Source organism: Clupea harengus, chromosome 7 (assembly GCF_900700415.2).
Source record: "Clupea harengus chromosome 7, Ch_v2.0.2, whole genome shotgun sequence".
In the NCBI taxonomy this organism is placed as follows: Eukaryota; Metazoa; Chordata; class Actinopteri; order Clupeiformes; family Clupeidae; genus Clupea; species Clupea harengus.
In genome coordinates, this window is record NC_045158.1 from 11253129 (window position 1) to 11275269 (window position 22141).

Below are 22141 nucleotides of genomic sequence, written 5' to 3' on the forward strand. Positions count from 1 at the left end.
GTGTGACCACCCTTTGCCTTCAAAACAGCATCAATTCTTCTAGGTACACTTGCACACAGTTTTTGAAGGAACTCGGCTGGTAGGTTGTTCCAAACATCTTGGAGAACTAACCACATATCTTCTGTGGATTTAGGGTTCCTCAAATCCTTCTGTCTCTTCATGTAATCCCAGACAGACTCGATGACTTACAGCATTTTTTCACTTTTACCTTTGCATCAAAATAATATCACATTGCATGACCAATTTGTACACTGTGGTGTCACAGCTATTTACCTCAGATAATTGTATGCACCAATCTTCATGTAATCCCAGACAGACTCGATGATTTACAGCATTTTTTCACACCTGCCTAAAACTTTTGCACAGTACTGTATGTAAACTCACAACAACAAATTATGTTCAATAAGTTCCTTTTATTTATTTTTAATCAAGGCCTATACAAAATGTGAGCAGTATACAGTCTACTTCTCTCCACAGAAATAGAACACATGTTATTACTATACTACTGACCACACTTATTTTATACACCATGGGAATATTGACTCCTCTGCAGAACAGTAAAAGCCTGTTGTATTATATATTTTTTTAAGAATGCAAGACCATTTCTCAGTTGATGGGAGACACATTGCTGGAATTCTGACTGTCAAACTCAACCAGCTGTTAATGGTTATTATAATTATAGCAGGTATATAGGAAAGTAAAGGGACTTGCAAGAGTGATAATATAAGGCTATTCTGAGAGTTTGTTTTAAAATATCCTCTTTTGTTGCTTTCAGTGTATGTGTGCTTTTCTTGTATTTGTATTTAGCCATTTTAGAAGAGAATGGAGGAGGGGAGGAATCAGTGGCTAGTGTCACAGGCATTGAGGTAAGTAGGGCCGGCCTATGGCATAGACAAACCCAGGCAACCCAGGGTGACCCCTCATACTATTCATTATTTCCATTTTTCGTTGAGGGTTTGGTTTTTGCATGTAGCTGTAACAGTAGCAAGCATGTCACTCCCTGACACACCTTAAGAGACGTGCTAGCGACAGATGCTAGGAGCGCAGGGTTTTAGCCTCCTTGCTGGCACTCCCACCTCCCATGTCCAAGGTTGTGTGTAAACAGGACTGTGCATGTCCACACAACCAAACACTGTTAGTGTTCTGTGCTCCCTGGAAGGGGCCCCTCAGCACCAAAACAAAAACTGACCTAAAGCCGCAGAAAGGTATGGCTCTGGAGGTATGGGTGAGTGAGGTATTGCTGGGTGAGTGTGAGTTATTTTCAAAAAGCAACACATGGACATTTTATGAAGTGGACATAACCTGAGCAGTTTTCATAAAAGATAGAATGCATACATTAGACATCATCAGTCAGCCACCAATATTTGCCAAAATTTACAAATGACAGAAATGATTTCAAAGCAACAAAAAAACAGCATTCAGCACTCAGTTCAAGTACATTCAAGTAAATAAAGGGTATGTATAAAATGAAAATAAAAAAAATGCAGTGCAAAAAATAAAAACTCATTTACTCTTGTTTGTTCTTTTCATTTGATCTCAAACAGCACCTTCTAAAGCAAAACTTGCAAGTTTTGATAAACATGAAGAGGACCAGTAGGACTATTCCAATCATAAAAGCAAACACATCAAGACAATGGTACTGGTACCATGTAAGGTTATGGGCTTCTACCCTTAAATGCTTGGCCCCCTTGTTGCGCATCACATATTCTACCCAAAACACAGCCTCATCTCTTGGTGTCTCTGGTCTGTCGTGGTGTATTTTTGACAGTATTGTGGCGCTGGCTTTATACCTGTGGAACAAATGGGCAATAAAATAATCAGCAAAAGTAGTAATAGTGAATGATTTACAGTATGTTGACAAAAATGAAAATGCTGAATGTTGCAACTCTAAAGCCATGATACATAAATAATAATGTAATACTATGCACTTTACACAGTTTGGTTCCTTGTTTCAGGAAGTTGTCCTTGTTTTCATGTATCTGTTTACATGTCCAAACATTCTAAGTTGCCAACAAATGAGAGCGATACTTGAAACTACATATGACAATACACCGAAAACTTAAAATCCCAATTATCATCCATAGAGTAGAGTAAATATCATTATTATAGGTCTAGAATAATTTATTTAGCTGCTGAAACCACTGACTGCAACTTTTGAACCACTATTTATTGTTTTATTTTTCAACCAAAATGGTATACCAGGTCACCAACGAATATCAAAATATTTCATGTATATTTATATAGAGACGATATCATACAGTGAGCAGAAGATTAATTAAGCCTTACGATGGATCATTGATCACAGTCTTCAGTCCCTCCACAAGGTCTTGGGTCTGCATGGTGTTGTAGTCCATGATGACAGCAGCTCCTTTGGCCTTCATGTGCACCATGTTGTCTGGCTGGTCAGCAAATAGTGGAATACCCACCATGGGCACACCATGATAAATGGCCTCATACAATCCATTGGTCCCACCATGGGTCACAAAAGCCCTAGTTTTGGGATGTCCTGGTGATAAAAAAAGGACAATGTCATTTGATTAATAGCAGTTAATAACAAATGGTTTCATCAACAATGACCTATATTAGATCAAATGTTTAATCAGCATTTACTTTTCCAGGGACTTCCCATGACCATAAAGTGTTTCGGTTTATAATCTATCAGACGAGCAACAGGAGACATCAGGTTCAAAAATTCCCTGTCTCCCATGAAAATGACACCCACCCAGTAGGTCATTCTGTGGGATCCAATCATACAGTCCGGTGTTTGGAGCAAGATTCTCTGGCTTCTCACCTTTGTACCTCCACAACACCTGTCAGGTAAGAGCACACTACAATGAGTGGCCGGCCCAGATTCAAAACAATTCTAACATATACAGGAAAGTGGTGAGTATGTGGGCTACATGTGCTCAGCTTTTGATTTCCTACTTCAAGGCAAACTGAATTAACAGAGTTGTGTTTCATTTCTACAGAAATAGACATGTTGTAATAGATGGCTAAATAGTATTTATATACATTTCCTTTTTTTTGTAATTTGTTTTTAAGAACAAACAAGAATTATGCAAAAACAAAAAGTTAATACTTCGGTGCATGAAATTTGAAATATTAGACATGCCCTGGACACTGAGGCTATACAACCTTCTGTGGGATTTGCCCCAAGGCAGAGGCAATAGTATTGCTCTTCTCTTTGGTGAGGTTTGCGATCATTGATCCTAAGGTGAACACCACAATCCCATCATCTCCAGAGCTCTGAACAAACTCCTCCATGTCCTGGTTGGATGAAAACATTAGTGTCTGACTACTTACACGCAGACCACTGACCATTTAAAACTATAAAGATAGCATTGCCCCTGTCGCCATTGTGCTTGCTGTAAGGGGGGTTTCAGGCACTGGGCTCTGTAAAGCGCCTTGAGACTATTTTATTGTTTTGGCGCTATATAAATAAAATTGGAATTGAAATAAAAAAAATTACATTTTTGAAATGTAATTAATTATTCACAACAGCAACCTCATTAGTTTTAAAGGTCAGTTTGTGTTCACATTTCTAATACATGACTTAGGGAGGATATAATATGATTCAGTTTAGGCAGAACATGATACACCTTTCCATATTCCTGGCACATGTCAATGAAGAGAAACTAAGGGTCTGTCTGAAACGGAAGGGCTGCCTTGCTGCTGTCAGTTGCCGTAGCAGGCACCAAGGTACCTACTACAAACTTAATTTCAGACAGCTTACCTAGCAACGCAGAACACCGTTGCCACCTGACTTCAAATAATTCAAATATAATTGTCTGATTTGAAGGCAGCGAATGATGCATGTATGCTGCCTTCAAAATGTGTCCAAACAAAGGTATCTTAGAAGGCAGAATTTTATACAAACATTTGATTCGGACATGCGTTCATGCCTTACTGCCACCAAATGCTGTTTAAGAAGGCAGGTTTTTTTCCCGTGTCGGACAGACCCGAAATCATCAAAAAGAACATTTCAAACAGACCTACACAGACACATTGAGTTCAGACTCACCTTTGGTAGGGGTTTGGCAGGTTTGCAGTGAATTCCTCCAATGTATTTGAAGTTAGGAAGGATGGGGCGGGGATAATCAAAGTCCCAGTATGTCCTGATCAACCAGATGTCAGCTTTGCCCATTAGCTCACAGAAAGAAGTGGGCTTTCCTGTGAGGATCGGAGTAGCGTTAACATAAGTAAAGGTGGGATCAGCTGGGAATACTGTATGTTTCCTTATCTGAAAATACAATTACAGTTCGTGCTATCCAACCCAAAGTCCTGACAGGAAATGCGTGCTGTTGTAAAGACGTGTGGGGAAACATACTGTATATAGAGCAGGCATAATCTATCCTTCCTTAAGTATGTGTTACGAGCACTGCAGTATCTGTTGCATACAACACAGTTTGTACTATAAGACAAGCTCTGCAGCTGTGCTCATGCCTTGAAGTCAATCATGACTCTTACCTAAAATCTCACTGTAATACTGATCATACTGTCTCCATACGCTGTGGTACAAAGCATCCTTCACCAGGTAGAACACAAAATTGATGAGTCTTTCAGAGAAGCTCATTTGGTCTGTCAGTTTCACCATGGTGCCAGGAACATATGATGGTGGAGCTGGCAGCTGTCCACAGAGTCTCTCCATGGTGTTGGCCATTGAAAAGCGCAGTGAGTACACAAAGGGTATGTTCAGAACCTCAGCCACCAGCTCGCTGCAGGGATAAATAGGATCTGTGAACAGAAGGTCGTATTTGGCCTGCTTCAGTTTGTCCATGAGGGCCTCTGACCTAAGAATGCCATCACAAATTTTGAGGCCAAGTGCGACATCTTTCTTCATGAGGTCGTGTAGCCTCCAGTAAATCCTCACATAGCTCAAATGGTCAAGTTCATACAGTGAAAAGTGTACAAAGTCGTCAAAAAACTCCACCACTTCAGACATGGGAATGGAGACGTTAAACAGATGGTAGTTGTACTGCGCGTGTTCCTTGGGATCAATGAACATGGACGCGTTCTGAAAGAGGATGGTGACACGATGGCCTCTGTCGATCAGTGTGTCCAGCACAGGCTTCATGTTAATAAAGTGACTTCCGTCCGTGTGCCAGACCAAGATGTTCCCACAGTTTACCTTCTCCACGATGCACAGTGCAAAAAGCACTAAAATAACACATCCAGCTTTCATGATGAAAAGTCAAGTATGCCACGAACAATGGTGCTTGTAACTCTAGGCTGCAATCTGTTCTGTGTAATAATTTACTCAATAGCATGAACTTTGAGCAGAGGTAAGTACTTGTGTGAACAGAGGTTAGTCTGACCAAAAGGAATAGGGTACGTAAGAGGTACACAGTAAGAGTAATACTGCATTTAGGTCTGTTAAAAAAAAATCCACTTGATGCAGGTGAGCAGACAAACAAGCAAAAATAAGAATTACTATTTGGAATCTTGGAATGCGGAACATGTTTTTCAACATATTGGAATATACATCCACCTCTTCCCAAGGAATCCAGAAGGTAACACCCCATTGCCTTGGAACAGACTTTGGAAAATGGGGGAGTGGGCTGGCAAAGCCATGTCTTTGTCTATCATATGTGTGGATCTAACCTAAACTTAGGAACTCATTTGGTCTTTATTTTGAGGTTGACTTTTTGTTTAATTTGTGTTAATTATTTTAAAGACAATATGTGTATATTTAATCAAGCAGAGGTCATCTACACCAGTGGTTCTTAACTGGTCTGGCCTTGGGACCCACAATTTCCTATGGTCATTAGGTCGCGACCCACTTTTTTTTAGATTGAAGAGAACTTATTTTATTTCTCAAAAACATTACTGCACATATGATATTACATTGGCATTTGTATTAAAATATTTAATCATTGGCAAAATACTCAAACATTTCATCCATTTAGATTTGACATCACACTGTATGAACTGTATGTGAACACTGCAAATAACATGAGGTGGGCCTACCGCCTTTTACATTGACCAGATTTACAAGACCAGAACAGGCTGTTTTAACAATTCAGCAAATTAGGTCTAGGCTGTTTTATGGTCATTCATTTGAGAACTGGGGAAAATATTACTGCACATATGATATTGCCATTTTGATTAAAATATGAATTGGCAGAATACTCTTAACATTTCATCCATTTAGATTTGACATATGTATGAACTGGATGTGAACACTGCAACTAATATGAGATGGACCTACCTCCTTTTACAATGACCAAATTTACAATGAAACCTGAACAGGCAGTTTTAACAATTAGCAAATCAGGCCTAGGCTGTTTTAGGATAATTAATGAGAGAACTGGGGATGCTTTTTAGATCTGATCAGAGCCTCAAAATCAGGCACTATGGTAGACAGAGCTACACGTAAATCATGTTCAGTGTCCAACCTGTTTCTTTGCTTGGGCAGTAAGATTTTAATTGCACGGCTAGCCAAGGAGGAATACTCAGCCGTGACACTGCTGCACCAAAAGTGAGAGAGGCTGACTTCTCCGAGTTTCTTTTTCAGCGTCTGGTTGCATTAAAGCTCAATCAGCTGATTCTCTTCATTACATGGCAACGCGACGCTTTCGAGGTCGATTCCAAAGGGATCGCGCACTCACTGTTCATCTTCACTCGATGTCTCTGGGAAGTAATTATGAAACCGCGATTGCAGTTTCCCAAGGTGCGCCGTAATGCTAGCCTGGATACCAGACCGAACTTAGCCCCGCCCACACATTTTTTGGTTGGGAAGTTCGGTCTGGCATTACTCCATTGAGGAGAAATTATCTGCGGACAGACATTGCCGTACCAATCAAATTGTCAAGGCGGGCTTTATACGATGATGGACAGATGATCAACCGTAACGTAATCAACCACGTCACCAAAGAGCTTTTGGGGTGAATTCGTTTTCAACAAACATGGCTGCCGTTGGAGAGCTGAAATGTGGTGATTCGAGTCTGTTTTAGAAGACATTGACAGCACATTCATTTTGAAAGAGGAACAGAGAAACGCGATCAAGGCATTTGTCGATCGAAAAGATGTTTTTGCCGTCCTTCCTACGGGACCCAGTAAAAGTTTAATGTATCAGCTGGCCCCATGGTCTACGTTATGGTCATACTACGTTGCTCTGATTGGTTCTAGATATATCCAATTGAGCGAAGAGGCATTTTTTTCCCTGGTTCGGTTGAAACACGCCCCATAATCACAGCCCATTGGAGCGGTATCAGACTCATATTCTGACTAGAATTATGAGTATGACATCGTCAGGCTACCGCAATGCTGCTCTTCAGGGCATTTTTGTCCGCGACAGTGTCCAGCTGAGGTATTTCATGATGAACGTTGGGAAACATGTCCAGCCTGTCTTTGGACACTCTGTTTTCCCACAGTGCGATCTTCTTCTTGAACGCATTCACTTTATCGGACTGCTCAAACTTATTATGGCCCTTCCCTTGCAAAGATAAGTTCAGTGTGTTTAGGTGCTCGAACACATCAACAAGATAGGCAACATGGGCCAGCCAGATCTTACTGTCAAACAGCTCAGCATAAAGCGAGTTAGTCTCGAAGAGGAAAGCTGCTATTTCTTCTTTCAATTCGTCAAACCGAGTCAAACTTTTTCCTCTAGACAGCCAGCGAACTTCCGAGTGATATAACAACTGCAAGTGCTCTGCAACCAACATTCTATTTCCATGACTACAACATGCATGGACATGATATCAAAATAAAGGTTTTGTGTCAACTAGCAGGCCTAGGTAGCCTAGTCTCTGTGGATGGGGTCAACGTTACGCGGTTGCGAAAAAAATCGCATTCTTTTCATGAAAATAGTTTTGGGTCGGGACCCACCAGTTAAGAACTGATCACACTGATCTACACCATCATGAAGCACAATTTGCATGCATAACACATATCGGCCACCAATTCTAGCCATGAAGTCACAGAAATGGTTTTAAATAAACAGAAAAACAGTAATTAAAACAAAAAGTAATTGTAGGTCATTTGAACAAGATTGGGTTTTAGAGCTGCAAATACATTAAAAAGACATTCAAAAATAAAAGAAATGCAGTGCAAATATCCCTCACTCTTGTTTGTTCTTTTCATTTGATCTCAAACAGCACCTTCTAAAGCAAAACTTGCAAGTTTTGATAAACATGAAGAGGACCAGTAGGACTATTCCAATCATAAAAGCAAACACATCAAGACAATGGTACTGGTACCATGTAAGGTTATGGGCTTCTACCCTTAAATGCTTGGCCCCCTTGTTGCGCATCACATATTCTACCCAAAACACAGCCTCATCTCTTGGTGTCTCTGGTCTGTCGTGGTGTATTTTTGACAGTATTGTGGCGCTGGCTTTATACCTGTGGAACAAATGGGCAATAAAATAATCAGCAAAAGTAGTAATAGTGAATGATTTACAGTATGTTGACAAAAATGAAAATGCTGAATGTTGCAACTCTAAAGCCATGATACATAAATAATAATGTAATACTATGCACTTTACACAGTTTGGTTCCTTGTTTCAGGAAGTTGTCCTTGTTTTCATGTATCTGTTTACATGTCCAAACATTCTAAGTTGCCAACAAATGAGAGCGATACTTGAAACTACATATGACAATACACCGAAAACTTAAAATCCCAATTATCATCCATAGAGTAGAGTAAATATCATTATTATAGGTCTAGAATAATTTATTTAGCTGCTGAAACCACTGACTGCAACTTTTGAACCACTATTTATTGTTTTATTTTTCAACCAAAATGGTATACCAGGTCACCAACGAATATCAAAATATTTCATGCATATTTATATAGAGACGATATCATACAGTGAGCAGAAGATTAATTAAGCCTTACGATGGATCATTGATCACAGTCTTCAGTCCCTCCACAAGGTCTTGGGTCTGCATGGTGTTGTAGTCCATGATGACAGCAGCTCCTTTGGCCTTCATGTGCACCATGTTGTCTGGCTGGTCAGCAAATAGTGGAATACCCACCATGGGCACACCATGATAAATGGCCTCATACAATCCATTGGTCCCACCATGGGTCACAAAAGCCCTAGTTTTTGGGTGTCCTGGCAAAAAAAGAAAACAGAGTCATTTTGCTGTAATTTAGATTGTGTTGGGATTTTGGTAGCGGTTATAAGCAGAAGACGCTTATATTCACAATTACCTACAGTGGATATAAAAAACATTTAGTCAGTCCTTGATCAGTGCTTGCTTTTGCTAAGACTTGATGCCATGACCATTAAGTGTTTTGGGGTATGATCTATCAGATGATTTACAGGAAACATCAGAAGCGTATCATCACTGTCTAATACCCACCCAGTAGGTCATTCTGTGGGATCCATTCATACAGTCTGGTGTTTGGGGCAAGACTCTCTGGCTTCTCACCTTTGTACCTCCACAACACCTGTCAGGTAAGAGCACACTACAATGAGTGGCCAGCCCAGATTCAAAACAATCCTAACTTACACATGAAAATACTGAGTGTATACTGTATATGGACTGCACTTTTGATTTGCTTGTCAAAGTAAATCGCATCAACAATTTTTGCGAGCACCTTTGTGTTCTAGAAAGAGTAGAAACAAATCATTCACATTGTTCAAACAAAACAGTTCATACTCAGAGCATAATATCTGGGATAATCAGACATGCGCTGGACACTGAGGCTATACAACCTTCTGTGGGATTTGCCCCAAGGCAGAGGCAATAGTATTGCTCTTCTCTTTGGTGAGGTTTGCGATCATTGATCCTAAGGTGAACACCACAATCCCATCATCTCCAGAGCTCTGAACAAACTCCTCCATGTCCTGGTGGGATGAAAACATTGTGCTCAGAACATTTTTATAGATTTTATACGTAAAACTGGAAGGGATAGATCAAGCTTAATTCATTATCTAAATGCAGTATCTATGGTCACAAATCATTTGTAATTTTTTTTTTTATTATTTGTATTCTATGTGACAACAAAATGGTATTGCAGAACATGATAAATGTTTCAATGGCCCTGGTACGTATTTATGAATGGAAACTAAATAAAGTCAATCAGCACGTAATCAAAAAGAGTACATTAAACAGAATCACATAGGGATGCTGAGTTCAGACTCACCTTTGGTAGGGGTTTGGCAGGTTTGCAGTGAATTCCCCCGATGTATTTGAAGTTAGGAAGGATGGGGCGGGAATAATCAAAGTCCCAGTATGTCCTGATCAACCAGATGTCAGCTTTGCCCATTAGCTCACAGAAAGAAGTGGGCTTTCCTGTGAGGATCGGAGTAGCGTTAACATAAGTAAAGGTGGGATCAGCTGGGGAATACTGTATGTCTCTGCACTCACACTTAGTACATCTCAATCATGACTCTTACCCAAAATCTCACTGTAATACTGATCATACTGTCTCCATGTGATGCAGTACACAGCATCCTGCACCAGGTAGAACACAAAATTGATGAGTCTTTCGGAGAAGCTCATTTGGTCTGTCAGTTTCACCATGGTGCCAGGAACATATGATGGTGGAGCTGGCAGCTGTCCACAGAGTCTCTCCATGGTGTTGGCCACTGAAAAGCGCAGTGAGTACACAAAGGGTATGTTCAGAACCTCAGCCACCAGCTCGCTGCAGGGATAAATAGGATCTGCGAAGAGAAGGTCGTATTTGGCCTGCTTCAGTTTGTCCATGAGGGCATCTGACCTAAGAATGCCATCACAAATTCTGAGGCCAAGTGCGGCATCTTTCTTCATGAGGTCATGTAGCCTCCAGTAAATCCTCACATAGCTCAAATGGTCAAGTTCATACAGTGAAAAGTGTACAAAGTCGTCAAAAAACTCCACCACTTCAGACATGGGAATGGAGACGTTAAACAGATGGTAGTTGTACTGCGCGTGTTCCTTGGGATCAATGAACATGGACGCGTTCTGAAAGAGGATGGTGACACGATGGCCTCTGTCGATCAGTGTGTCCAGCACAGGCTTCATGTTTATCCAGTGACTTCCCTCAGTGTGCCAGACCAAGATGTTCCCACAGTTTACCTTCTCAACGATGCACAGTGCAAAAAGCACTAAAATAACACATCCAGCTTTCATGATGAAAAATCAAGCATGCCACAGCCAATGGTGCTCATAACTGTAGGCTGTGATCAGTTTTATGCAATCATTTACTTAAAAGCATGAACTTCAAGCAGGGGTTGGGCACATTTCTCCCCTGTACAGAGGTACATGCTTAACCCCTGCTCAAAGTTCATGCTGTTGAGTAAATGATTACATAGTGGTTAATGAAACTAAAGGAAGCACTGTATGTCAGTATAGAGTATATTTTAAACTGAGAAAAACTAAGAAATAAAATCCCAACAAAAACTTGACAAACATACAAGATGTCAGTGCTGCAGCGCGATATACTGACGCTTTTCAAGGCCTCTCACTGTGGAAAATGTAGAGATGACGAGACAAGTATTCTGTGATGCAAATCACGTCTGAAACACCGCTCGAGTTTCAACAGTGTCTGTTGTTGGTTTTTTCTCCTCTTTTTGTTCACATCATGGCTTCCTGCCCATGCTTCCCCCCCCCCCCCCCCCCCCCCCCCCCGATGTCACAGCGCATTGCTTTCTGAAGTATATATTTGCCTAATCTGATTAGAATGTGTGATTGTCAATGCGGGCCCCATAAAAACACAGTGCTTCAGAGGAGAGGGTGCTGTCCAGCACACAATGGGGTGCTCCCCACTCCCGAGGAGCCCGCACCTGCAGCCCAGACAGAGATGGCCTCTTCTGCTTGGGCCAGATCAAACTTGAGCGACAGAGAGGGGGGTGTGAATGGTGTGAGGCAAAGAGAGAGAGAGAGGCTCGGGGTAACAAGAGAGCTGTGGGAATATTTTAACATGCACAGCGTCAATTGGTTTAAAGGGGGAATGGAGGTGGGGGATAAAGAGCTCAAGGCCCATTGGTTGGGACCCAGTTTTTTTTCCAGAGGGAGAGGGAGAGAGGGAGAAACAGAGAGAGAGAGAGAGAGCGTGAGAGAGAAAGGCTTCTGCCACTGATCTGGTCCATTGTGATAAGAGATTCAGACAGTGTGGTAGACGCAGATAAGGAAATGTGCTCTCAATAGATGATTGCCCTTATACTTGGTAGAGAACAGTCAATGAGAAAGATATACTGGGGCGAAAGGAGGTATTGAATACAAATTGGGATTTCGGTGTTGCATACCTATTAAGGAAGGTGAACATTTTCCACCTCTATTAATAGGTATGCAACACCAAACTCCAGAAACCCCTGTGTTTAAACATTGTGTTGCGTGCAATAGACTCCCCATTCATTTGGTGAAAATGAGAGGACATTCACACTTACTGAAGAAGGTGAACACAGTTTTTCAATTTTGTGAGTGTAGTGGTTGTGTGCATTAGAGACCAGTTCATCCGATAAACAGATTTGAAGTTAACTTGAAAATTTCATGTGAATTTCATGATGCTATATCATGAAAACTGCCCACTTGGTATGTCCACTCCTTTTCTATCAAGGCAACTCTGTATACAGGAAATACAGAGCTGAGCACTACATAGTGCTGTAACAATGCAATTGTAAATGTATGTGTATGAGAATTAGAGAAGTGGCAAACTGTGCTTTAGCAGTCCATCACAGGATATGCCAGCTGCTTAGAAAGATAGCTTGAAGATTTTAAAATAGAAGGTTGGAATCACAGCTCCCAGTGTGAGTGTTCATGAGAAGTTTATAAAAAAGGATCAAAACAAGAGCTATGAAAGCTGCAGGGATGAAAAACATTTCTGTTTAGCATAATCATAAGCTGCATAAACATGTTGACATTCATTAACAAATATGATAAAAATGAAAGAAATTCTGCTTTCATCAGCAGAGACAGGGGACACTACACTATTGCCAAATTACACAAGATCTATCTGGAAAAAACTAAAGGAGATGACAATTTATGAAGAAGCCCTGACATTGATACTGACCTCCTGAGTCCTATGGGAGGTTTGAGCAATCTCCAGCCCCACCTTACAGAACAGATATTACCACTCTTTTTCCAGTAGCCTATACCAGGTTAGGTATGATGTTCTGAACTAAGAATAAGAATCATTGAGAGCAAATTCACCTTCTCCATAACAGTTTGGTATGGCAGCTTAGACAGTCAAACACACAGAAAACTGCAGCGCATAGACAATGAATCATCTAAGATTATTGGCATCCTCCTCCCATCAGTTGAATCGCTTTATCACAAACGCACAATCAAAAGACCAAAAAAAAAAAGTCTCTGGTCCCTCTAACCCTGCTCACCACCTCTTCCTGTTGATGCCCTTTAGGAGGCGCTATAGGCCCCTGCCCACTAAAACATCTAGTTTCAAAACCCAGTTTTTTCCCCACTGCTATAAAATCTCTGAACAATTCTCTCCAGGTCTGACAAAGGTACCTGAACTTAAATCTTGTATGTCAATTGTCTGCTAATTTTGTCCTGTGGCATCTGTGAATAATGTCTGCTGTGCTAATCATTGTTTCTAATGTCTAATGTGATGTTGGATGTCTAATGTCTATTGCCTAATGTCTAATGTGATGTTGAATGTCTAATGTGATGCCTATGTCTGTTACTGGCACTGTTGAATTATGTTTACCATGCTGTACCGGAAGCCAATTCCACCACATGATGGAAACATAAGAGCCTTATCAAAGAAGTGATATATAGCTTTACTGTTGTTGTTACTGTTATTATTACTATCATTACAAAATAAGAAACAGTAAACTTAACATTAAGGCTGTAATCCAATATTAGGTAAGCTATTTGTGAGTGTTCCAAGGTTTTCATGGAACAATTACACAAAGTTAAATAATACAGCTAAAACTGCCACTACTAAATGATCGTTTCACATATGTTGTTGTGATATCAGTATTTACATATGTGCTGTGATAATAGTAATTACAACCACGAGGGTGTGCCGTTTTGAAATTAAACAAGCTCTCTCTGTTCATTTCTCTTGCCCATGGTGTGAGGTGACTTTGTGAGATAAGGTGAGTTGTGGTAGATAGTTTTCAAAATATGTCTCTCACACCTCTTTGATTTAAAATGTTTTTGCAAAAAAGGGGCAAATAAGAGGCTGTTTGCACAGCATTTAGCCTTGTGTACGTCTGGCGCAACAGTACAAATGGCTGCTGTGTGTTTCGGTGCCGAGTCACTAAACGGTCACAGCCGTCAGAGAAAAGAAGGATGCATCACCTGTTAATTCCCAGCAGTCCTGCGAAAGCGTATGTTCAGCTGCATGCGGCTCTGTTTTCACACCACTAGAGGATTTAACTGTGGGGAAAAAAGATTAAACCAACACTGTGTTTACTCTGGGCTGCAAATGTCACAGCTTTTTTCAGACACGAAAGGAGCTGTGGGGATGGGGGTGGCTGGGGGGTTGTGGGCAGCTTTGCATTTAAAACGGGTTGATTGGTTGGCAGGCTTAGAGCTGCTCTGTGCATGAATGTGTATTACTAGTAATGACATCCAGGGAGTAACGCATGTACAAGACAGGTTGATTACAGTAACTGTTCACAAAGGTTGTTTTGTTTCCTAAACCCCCTTTTTTGTTCTAAGATTGGCACCAAAAAACTGCCAGGACTGTTTATTTCTGGACTCCTCTGTAGGGGAGGGCCAGAAATAACACTTTCACCACGCTACTCTATCAATATTGCAGGGAAGATGAGGAGAAGAAAACGCTTTAGACTTCAGAAAAGGATTTGTTTCTCTACACGTCACACAGGAGCCCAAGCAGCAGGCCAAAGGTCCTCCTCCATCCAAATGCCCCTCGTTCAGCCCCACTTCAGAGTCAAATGACCATGTCTAGTTGAAAAAGAGTGTCCTCGTGTTGACTGCTTGATGACCTCATGACACAGGGGCACAAGTTAAGCTGTCTTTTCTTTCGGTCCATTTTACCTCCCCTCAGACTGTCCCCAGAGGTCGTCGCTATGGTCACAGTCCGAGACATGCTGTGCCGGACATTCAGCTGGTCAGCAGCCTATTCAAGAGGGCCCGCTGACACACACACACACACACACACAAACACACACACACACACTGATTTAGGGGGAAAAGGTGCCTTTAGTGCTGCACTTGTGTGTGCGATGAAGACCAACAGCAGTGTTAGAGAAGGAATAGAGACAACAAAATAAACTCAAAATAAAAATCAACTTCACTCTTCAAATATTAGCATCTTGAAAGCATGTACAGTGGGGAAAATAAGTATTTGAACCCCTGCCGATTTCGCAAGTTTGACCACTTGCAAAGAAATGTGTGATCTATAATTGTAATAGTAGGTGTATTTTAACACTGAGAAACAGAATATCAACAAACAAATCCAGAAAATTGCATTTTATAACATTTATGACTTCATTTGCATTTCATGCAGAAAATAAGTATTTGAACCCCTAGCAAAACATGACTTAGTACTTGGTGGAATAACCCTTGTTGGCAAGCACAGACGTCAGACTTTTCTTGTAGTTGGTCACCAGGTTTACACACATCTCAGGAGGGATTTTGGTCCACTCCTCTTTGCAGATCCTCTCCAAATCCTTAAGGTTGCGTTTTCAATGGGAGGGAATGAGGGAATGAGGTTCAAGCCCAATATTCCACGTTACATGGCCCCATCCATAGTCCCCTCGATGCAGTGGAGTCGTCCTGTACCCTTGGCAGAGAAACAGCCCCAAAGCATAATGTTTCCACCTTAATGCTTGACGGTGGGGATGGTGTCATATTCAGCATTCTTCCCCCTCCAAACGCGGCAAGTCGAGTTGATGCCAAAGAGCTTGATTTTGGTCTCATCTGACCACATCCTTTCTCCCAATCCTCCTTAGAATCATTTAAGTGTTCATTGGCAAACTTCAGACGGCTCTGTACATGTGCTTCCTTGAGCAGGGGGACCTTGCGAGTGCTGCAGTACTTCAAACCATTACCGCGTAGTGTGTTGCCAATGGTTTTCTTGGTGACTGTGGTCCCAGCTGCCTTGAGATCATTCACAAGCTCCCCCTGTGTAGTTCTGGGGTTATTCTGCACCTTTCGCATGATCACCGATACCACACGAGGGGATATCTTGCATGGAGCCCCAGACCTAGAGCGATTGACAGTTGTTTGGTGTTGCTTCCATTAACGAATAATCGCACCAATAGTTGTCTGCTTCTCACCAAGCTGCTTGCCGGTGGTTTTGTAACCCATTCCAGCCTTGTGCAGGTCTACAATCTTATCTCTGACGTCCTTGGTCAACTCTTTGGTCTTGCCCATGGTGGTGAGGTTGAAGGTGTGAAGTATGATTATTTGGACAGGTTTCTTTTATACACATCACCAGTTGAGATCAGGTGTACCTTGTTAGGCCTAATGAGGACTAATCTGTGTGCTTCTTGGGCACATAACTGGTCATTGGGAGCAAGCATTCTTGATGTTTGCTTGGGGGTTCAAATACTTATTTTCTGCATCAAATACAAATAAAGTCATAAATGTTATAAAATGCAGTTTTCTGGATTTGTTTGTTGATATTCTATTTCTCACTGTTAAAATACACCTACCATTACAATTATAGATCACACATTTCTTTTCAAGTGGCCAAACTTGCGAAATCGGCAGGGGTTCAAATACTTATTTTCCCCACTGTATGTATGTATGTATGGGTTCGCCAGAGAATACTTTCAAATACTGGGAACACATGAATGGATTTTAGAAGTTTCTTTATTTTAAAATCATGTTTCAAATAAATAGTTACAATAAATAATAAATTATATGTTTTAAAAAAACAATAAACAATACACATTTACACACTTTCATAACACGATAAAATACATTACAATAACAAAAACAAAGGGCAAATAATAGTCTTTGGCCATATGACATTTGTACAAAAGAGCACAAATACTTGTACAAAAAAATAAGTAACATCCTTGTGTCAAATGAACCCACAATTTAGTAGGATTGTCAAATTAGTAATAAAATGAACCGCAACAGTACCATCATAAAACTAACGAAAACTCAGTGTCACAAGGTACAAGTCCTGTGAAAATGAGAATGAAATAACACAAACACGGGATTGGACTGGGTCAATCTGGTGTATAAGGTCGTCAATGTATCTCGTATTTCTCAGTTAAAAATGTTTATATATATTTTTTAAGTTAAATTGAATAGATAATTTAGAGATGGTTTTAAATGTCTCACATCATTAAGAAAATCTTCCCCGTTTCCAGTTTTTTCCTCCTTCGACTGGTGTACCAGAGCGGTACCAGAGTCATGGTTGAGGGCTCTATTCCGGGAAGAACGCACACACAGTGATTAAAATGTACACTTGCCCTTTGTAGAAGTCCCTTTGGATGAAAGTGTCCTTGAAATAAATACAGTGAATGTAAAAGCGTAGAGGTGACGTCCATGTTTCAAGTCAAGTGCGTAAATAAAATGAAAACCACAGCAAATCGTCCTCCATTCCTCACAAAAACCAATCCTTCTCTGCACACTCCTGCTCACTTTAACAGTTAAAGAGAGGTCACCTTGAAGTCGACCTCCAGAAATGAAAAGAACTTTGTGGCTTTACAGGGACTTCTCTCTCTCTCTCTCTCTCTCTCCCTCGCTCTCTAGCGGGCCCTACCAGGCCTCAGAGCTGTCACAGCTGGAGCTGGGAGAGGGGGCCTCCGTGTCACTGGTGAGGGCCCAGGGCCGGGAGGCCTGCAGGCTCTCCATGTTGCCCCGCAGGAAGCTGAGCAGCGACGCTGGGGACTGACCGGAGGGCTGGATGCCTCCACCACCTCCATCGCTCTGGGCTTCCAGTATCTGCACCAGGAAGTTGATGTAGCGCATAGCCAAGCGCAGGATCTCGTTCTTGCTCAGCTTCTTCTCGGGCGGGTGCGTGGGGATGAGCTTGCGCAGCTCGGTGAAGGCTGTGTTGACGTTGTGCTGCCGCCAGCGCTCCCGCGAGTTGGTGAACACTTTCCTGGTCATAGCGGACGAGACTGACCTGGGGGTTTGAAAAAAATAAAGCAATTAAGTATGTAAGAATGCGAAACAAAGCATGCAGGTAAGTTTAGATGAAGAAGATACTAGTATCAAAGAACTGATGGTTGGCTTTACCATAGACAAGACTATAGAGATGAAAAATCTGAAATTGCACCAGTAGAAATCGATGTCGAATCAACAAGAGGAAATACATTTCCTCTGAAGGAGATTTATAAAAAATTTGACACTGAAGCCTACCTGATACTGCATTTGTAAATATGGGAATTTAGGAAGATGCTCAACAAATGCCATTAGAGACTGCCTCTTAAGATACCTACGTGACCCGAGCAGCGCTTTGCGTGCACTATATTAGCGTGCTTAATGAGATAATTAAACAAATTAATCAATTTAGAACTCGGATGACTTGAATCAATTAATCCTGAAATGAGGAGCACGTATGACTAGATGTCAAAAGAATTGTAGATCTTCTACTGCAACACCAAGGCAACTGGCGGCAATCTATCCCAGTCCTCATCAGAAAGTCATTCATTTAAAAAAATTCCTATGCATGTTATGAAGATATAAACAAACAAATAAATAAATAAACAGCATCAGGATGTATCTGAGTGTAGCCTCACCTTGTGGGTGTCGTTGCTTGCAGAAGCTGTAGGTTTACAGAGATGTCCTCCGCAGGTCCTCAGCACGGAGGCTGAGTAACAGAGAGTGGCAGCAGCAGCTCCGGTAGCAGAGTCTGTTCCTATCCCAGCGAGTGTGTGTGTGTGAGTGTGAGTGTGTGTGTGGGTGTGGGTGTGTGTGTGCAGTCACTCAGAGCTCCTCATGCTCTCTGTTCGCTGGGGCACCCGCTCTCTTGGCTGACGAGAGGCACAGAGAGGGGAGGGGAGGAGAGGACTGGCTCTTGTCTCTTCCTTATGATTTATAGGCACCCTCACCAGTGACGTGTGCTGCCACTCCACCATCACCATCACCACCCCCCAAACACACACACACACACACAAACCCCCCCCCACCCCCAACACACACACACAAAAACCCCTAACCCCCCCTGCCAAGACACACACACACACAAAACCCCTAACTCCCCCCCCCCCCCCCCCCCCACCTCATCCAAACACACACACATTCCTTGTGTAAAAGAGACTGAATGCAGGAGGATGTTTCCAGCTGTCGAGTGGAACGGGGACATCCTGTTAAACATTTCAGCGTTATGTTAAACACCCTGCCCGGGAGGCTCGGTGCCGGGCTATGAGAAGCTCGTGTAAAACCCATGGCAAATTGCTCCGTGTCACACCGGCTGATGTGTTAATGACAAACAGCCTGAAGCGGAATACAGCTAAAACAATGCGTCGGAGCTGTTTAAGAGCGGCGCTTCACAAAATGCATGTAAATTTAAAGATTTGGTGAGTGTCTCTTTAGCCAGGTGTGAGGTGGGGCTGCATATAGCATGCTAAGCTCCTTTTTCTGTCTTAACAGCATTAATGTCACTGGAGTCTTTCAAGTTTAACATTTGTCACATAAATAACCCACACTAACTGCTGTAGTGCTCATTGAAATATCATGAGCACCACTTAATGCCCCCCCACCCCAAAACACACCCCCAATCCACCTGCTGGAAATATTAACGTGGGCTGAAATTAAGCGGATGAAAAAACACAACTAAATATCACCATCAGTGATAATATCCTGAGCGGGGAACAAAAGAAAAGTAAGTCCCCCGTATCCAGATTGACAGTTTTACAATAGCAGTTTTGTTGCACGCTGGGTAATCTTGTTGGGCGATTCCAAGGGCCAGACATAAATTAAAGGGGTGTATGGGAAACAGGGGCCGCTTCCCCAAGGTGTGGGTCAGCAACTTCTCCCACTCCACCAATCCCCAAACTCTCCTTACTCCTCCCCCTCCCCCACCCCCTTCATTCTCTCTCTCTCGCTCTCTCTCTCTTTCACTCCCTCCTTCTCTCTTACTCTGTGCCTCTCTCTCAGCCTGAGCCCCCTCAGATCAAACTGCACACACCCAGGCCCGACATCTAGTTTAAGCGTTTGTGGCCGTTCTCTTACACCCGTCAAGTGTTGTTTCAGGGACGCAGCCTGGCATGAAACACCTCTCTGTGCCGAAAGTGAGCATTTACATAATCCGATTAGGGACGGGGAGGGATTATCCGGCGGCCCTGCAGAATTGGGGACCCCGGCGGGGGCCACGGCCCTGAATCAGAGGGGTCCCTCCATTCACGAGCCCCGGCTGCAACTCTGAGGGCCCTGCACCTGCAGAGCTGATGCACGCTCAGTCCGGCTCTTTCAGCGCCACGTCCTCTCAACACCACGCACCACCCCACACACACACACACACACACACAGAGACAGAGAGGCAGAGAGAGAGAGAGAGAGAGAGAGAGAGAGAGAGAGAGAGAGACACACACACACACACACACACACACACACACACACACACACACACACACACACACACACACACACACACACACCAAAACACAAGCCTGTAGCTCAGAACCAAAAGCTCATCACCATCTCGGGCTCCCTGAAGGACACAGGCACTCTCCAGAGCGGAGAGGGGCTCCTCCTGATTGTTCAACAGCGCCATTCAACAAAACTCGAGGAGGAATGAAAGCGAGCACCAGTACTCCTGCATGGATCAGCAACAATGACTGTTGCATGAAAACACTTACATACATACAAATAATATATACAATTCAACAAAAGTATCTGTAAGACAAATCACAGCATTTTTTGCCATGGCAAAAACATTTTTATATATCCACTATGACAAAGATTAATTAAAAAAATTTTTTTTTTTTAAAACAACTCCAGGGCAGTCTATACAGCAATAGCAAAAAGTAAAGCTGTAAATGCATTCTACTGAAATCTGCATTTCTTTGGGTAAACTTGACAGGTGCCATAAGACGTTTAAATGCAGGGGGAATGGTCATTAGGGCGTAAGTTCTGCTTGGCCATTTTACTGCCTCCTGGCACAATGGGCTGATGGCTGTGACCCATTGGTGTCATGTGGAAGTAAAGGACATCTTAAAGGTTAGGTCTGACCCGCCTGTTCTCTCTCCCACACGGTCTCTTTCATTACAGGAGTCATTACTGAACCATTACCCCAATGTTTATTTAGTGGCTCAGAATTGTCTGGAAGCGCCTCAATATTTCACTCTCTGGCTTTTTGTTTTTCTCCCTCCCTCCTTCCCTCCCTCCCTCCCCGCCACCCCCCCCCCCTCTCTCTCTTTCTCACTCTCCGTAACGTGTTTGTGTCCAGGTTGCCCTGTTGTAAACCGCCGTGGTTAGCGACGCTAAAGAGCGGGAGCGCAGGGCAGGGTGGTTATTGATGGAGCTGGCTGGCTGCGGAGACAGAAGCGGAGGGTGGAGAGGGAGGGAGGGAGGGAGGGGAAGGAGGGCGGAGGCGGTGAGGTGGAGGAGGCAGGAATCAATGCCCCGGGGTTCCCTTTGTCTGGAGCTTCATTCCAGCGAGGGGCTGGCTGCCGTGCGCTGGCTCGTGAAGATAAGCCTTCGCAGCACTCTGAGCGAGTGCGATAAGGGGATTGCCGTGTTAATGAATGATTACCTTTCCAGCGTTGCCAGACCGACTGCGAAAAGGGAAGGGAGGGGAGGAGGAGTAAAAGGAGGGGGGGAGGTTATCATCTCGAATGGAAATGACAAAAAATATGAAATAATGTCAACCTTGGAAAATTTGTATTAAAATTGTATTATTAATATGGTGCTAAATAAAACTAAATTAGGCCAAGTCATTGAGAGGTCACAAAAATATCACGCAGAAAATAAAGACCATGTGGTTTGAGTTTCCCTTTCTTACAGTGCCACAATGCTTTATTTCCCATGACCTATAGGTCTTCAAGATTTGTGTAATTGCATAATACCATGGGTATTACCATATTGTTCTCTATCAAAAATGTTAATTATTGAAAAAAATACATATAACTTTGGTCTTATAGGAGTGAAAGCGTAATCGTCTGGGATTAAAAAAATAAATCAGTCTGCAGTTTTTCAAAACTGCGCGTGTTCAATTCTAATTTTAACAGCTTTCTTTAATGCATTTGAATCTCCATTTTTCTTTGCATAATGGCTACCCCATGGCTCTCACTCAAATGTGCACGTGTAGCCACCACACGATCCCTACCTCACAAACCGTGAGCTATTCAGTCTGCTGAAGGAGAGAGAAAGAG

The 22141-nt window shown here is 42.4% G+C and overlaps 2 protein-coding genes across 3 annotated transcripts; both read right to left on the reverse strand.

Annotated features, from left to right (window-relative positions):
* Window positions 1–393: 393 nt before the first annotated feature.
* ugt2b3 (UDP glucuronosyltransferase 2 family, polypeptide B3) lies at window positions 394–11144 on the reverse strand. Of its 2 annotated transcripts, XM_012830560.3 has the most exons (7): window positions 10351–11144; window positions 4468–5096; window positions 4022–4170; window positions 3136–3267; window positions 2723–2810; window positions 2287–2506; window positions 394–1790 (listed from the first exon to the last, which is right to left on the reverse strand). In XM_012830560.3, exons 1-7 carry the CDS (start codon window positions 11061–11063, stop codon window positions 1508–1510), a joined length of 2214 nt encoding a protein of 737 aa, XP_012686014.2. In that variant the 5' UTR covers window positions 11064–11144; the 3' UTR covers window positions 394–1507. The 2 variants fall into 2 exon arrangements, with proteins under 2 accessions (XP_012686014.2, XP_012686057.2); XM_012830603.3 differs by lacking the exons at window positions 394–1790; window positions 2287–2506; window positions 2723–2810; ... (1 more) ...; window positions 4022–4170; window positions 4468–5096 and adding exons at window positions 8053–8342; window positions 8839–9058; window positions 9309–9396; window positions 9665–9796; window positions 10096–10244 and having other exon boundaries at window positions 10349–11140.
* Window positions 11145–16666: 5522 nt separating this feature from the next.
* On the reverse strand, window positions 16667–18934 carry tal2 (T-cell acute lymphocytic leukemia 2). The gene is made up of 2 exons (XM_031569960.2): window positions 18566–18934; window positions 16667–17949 (listed from the first exon to the last, which is right to left on the reverse strand). Exon 2 carries the CDS (start codon window positions 17931–17933, stop codon window positions 17580–17582), a length of 354 nt encoding a protein of 117 aa, XP_031425820.1. The 5' UTR covers window positions 17934–17949; window positions 18566–18934; the 3' UTR covers window positions 16667–17579.
* Between the last annotated feature and the right edge of the window lie 3207 nt (window positions 18935–22141).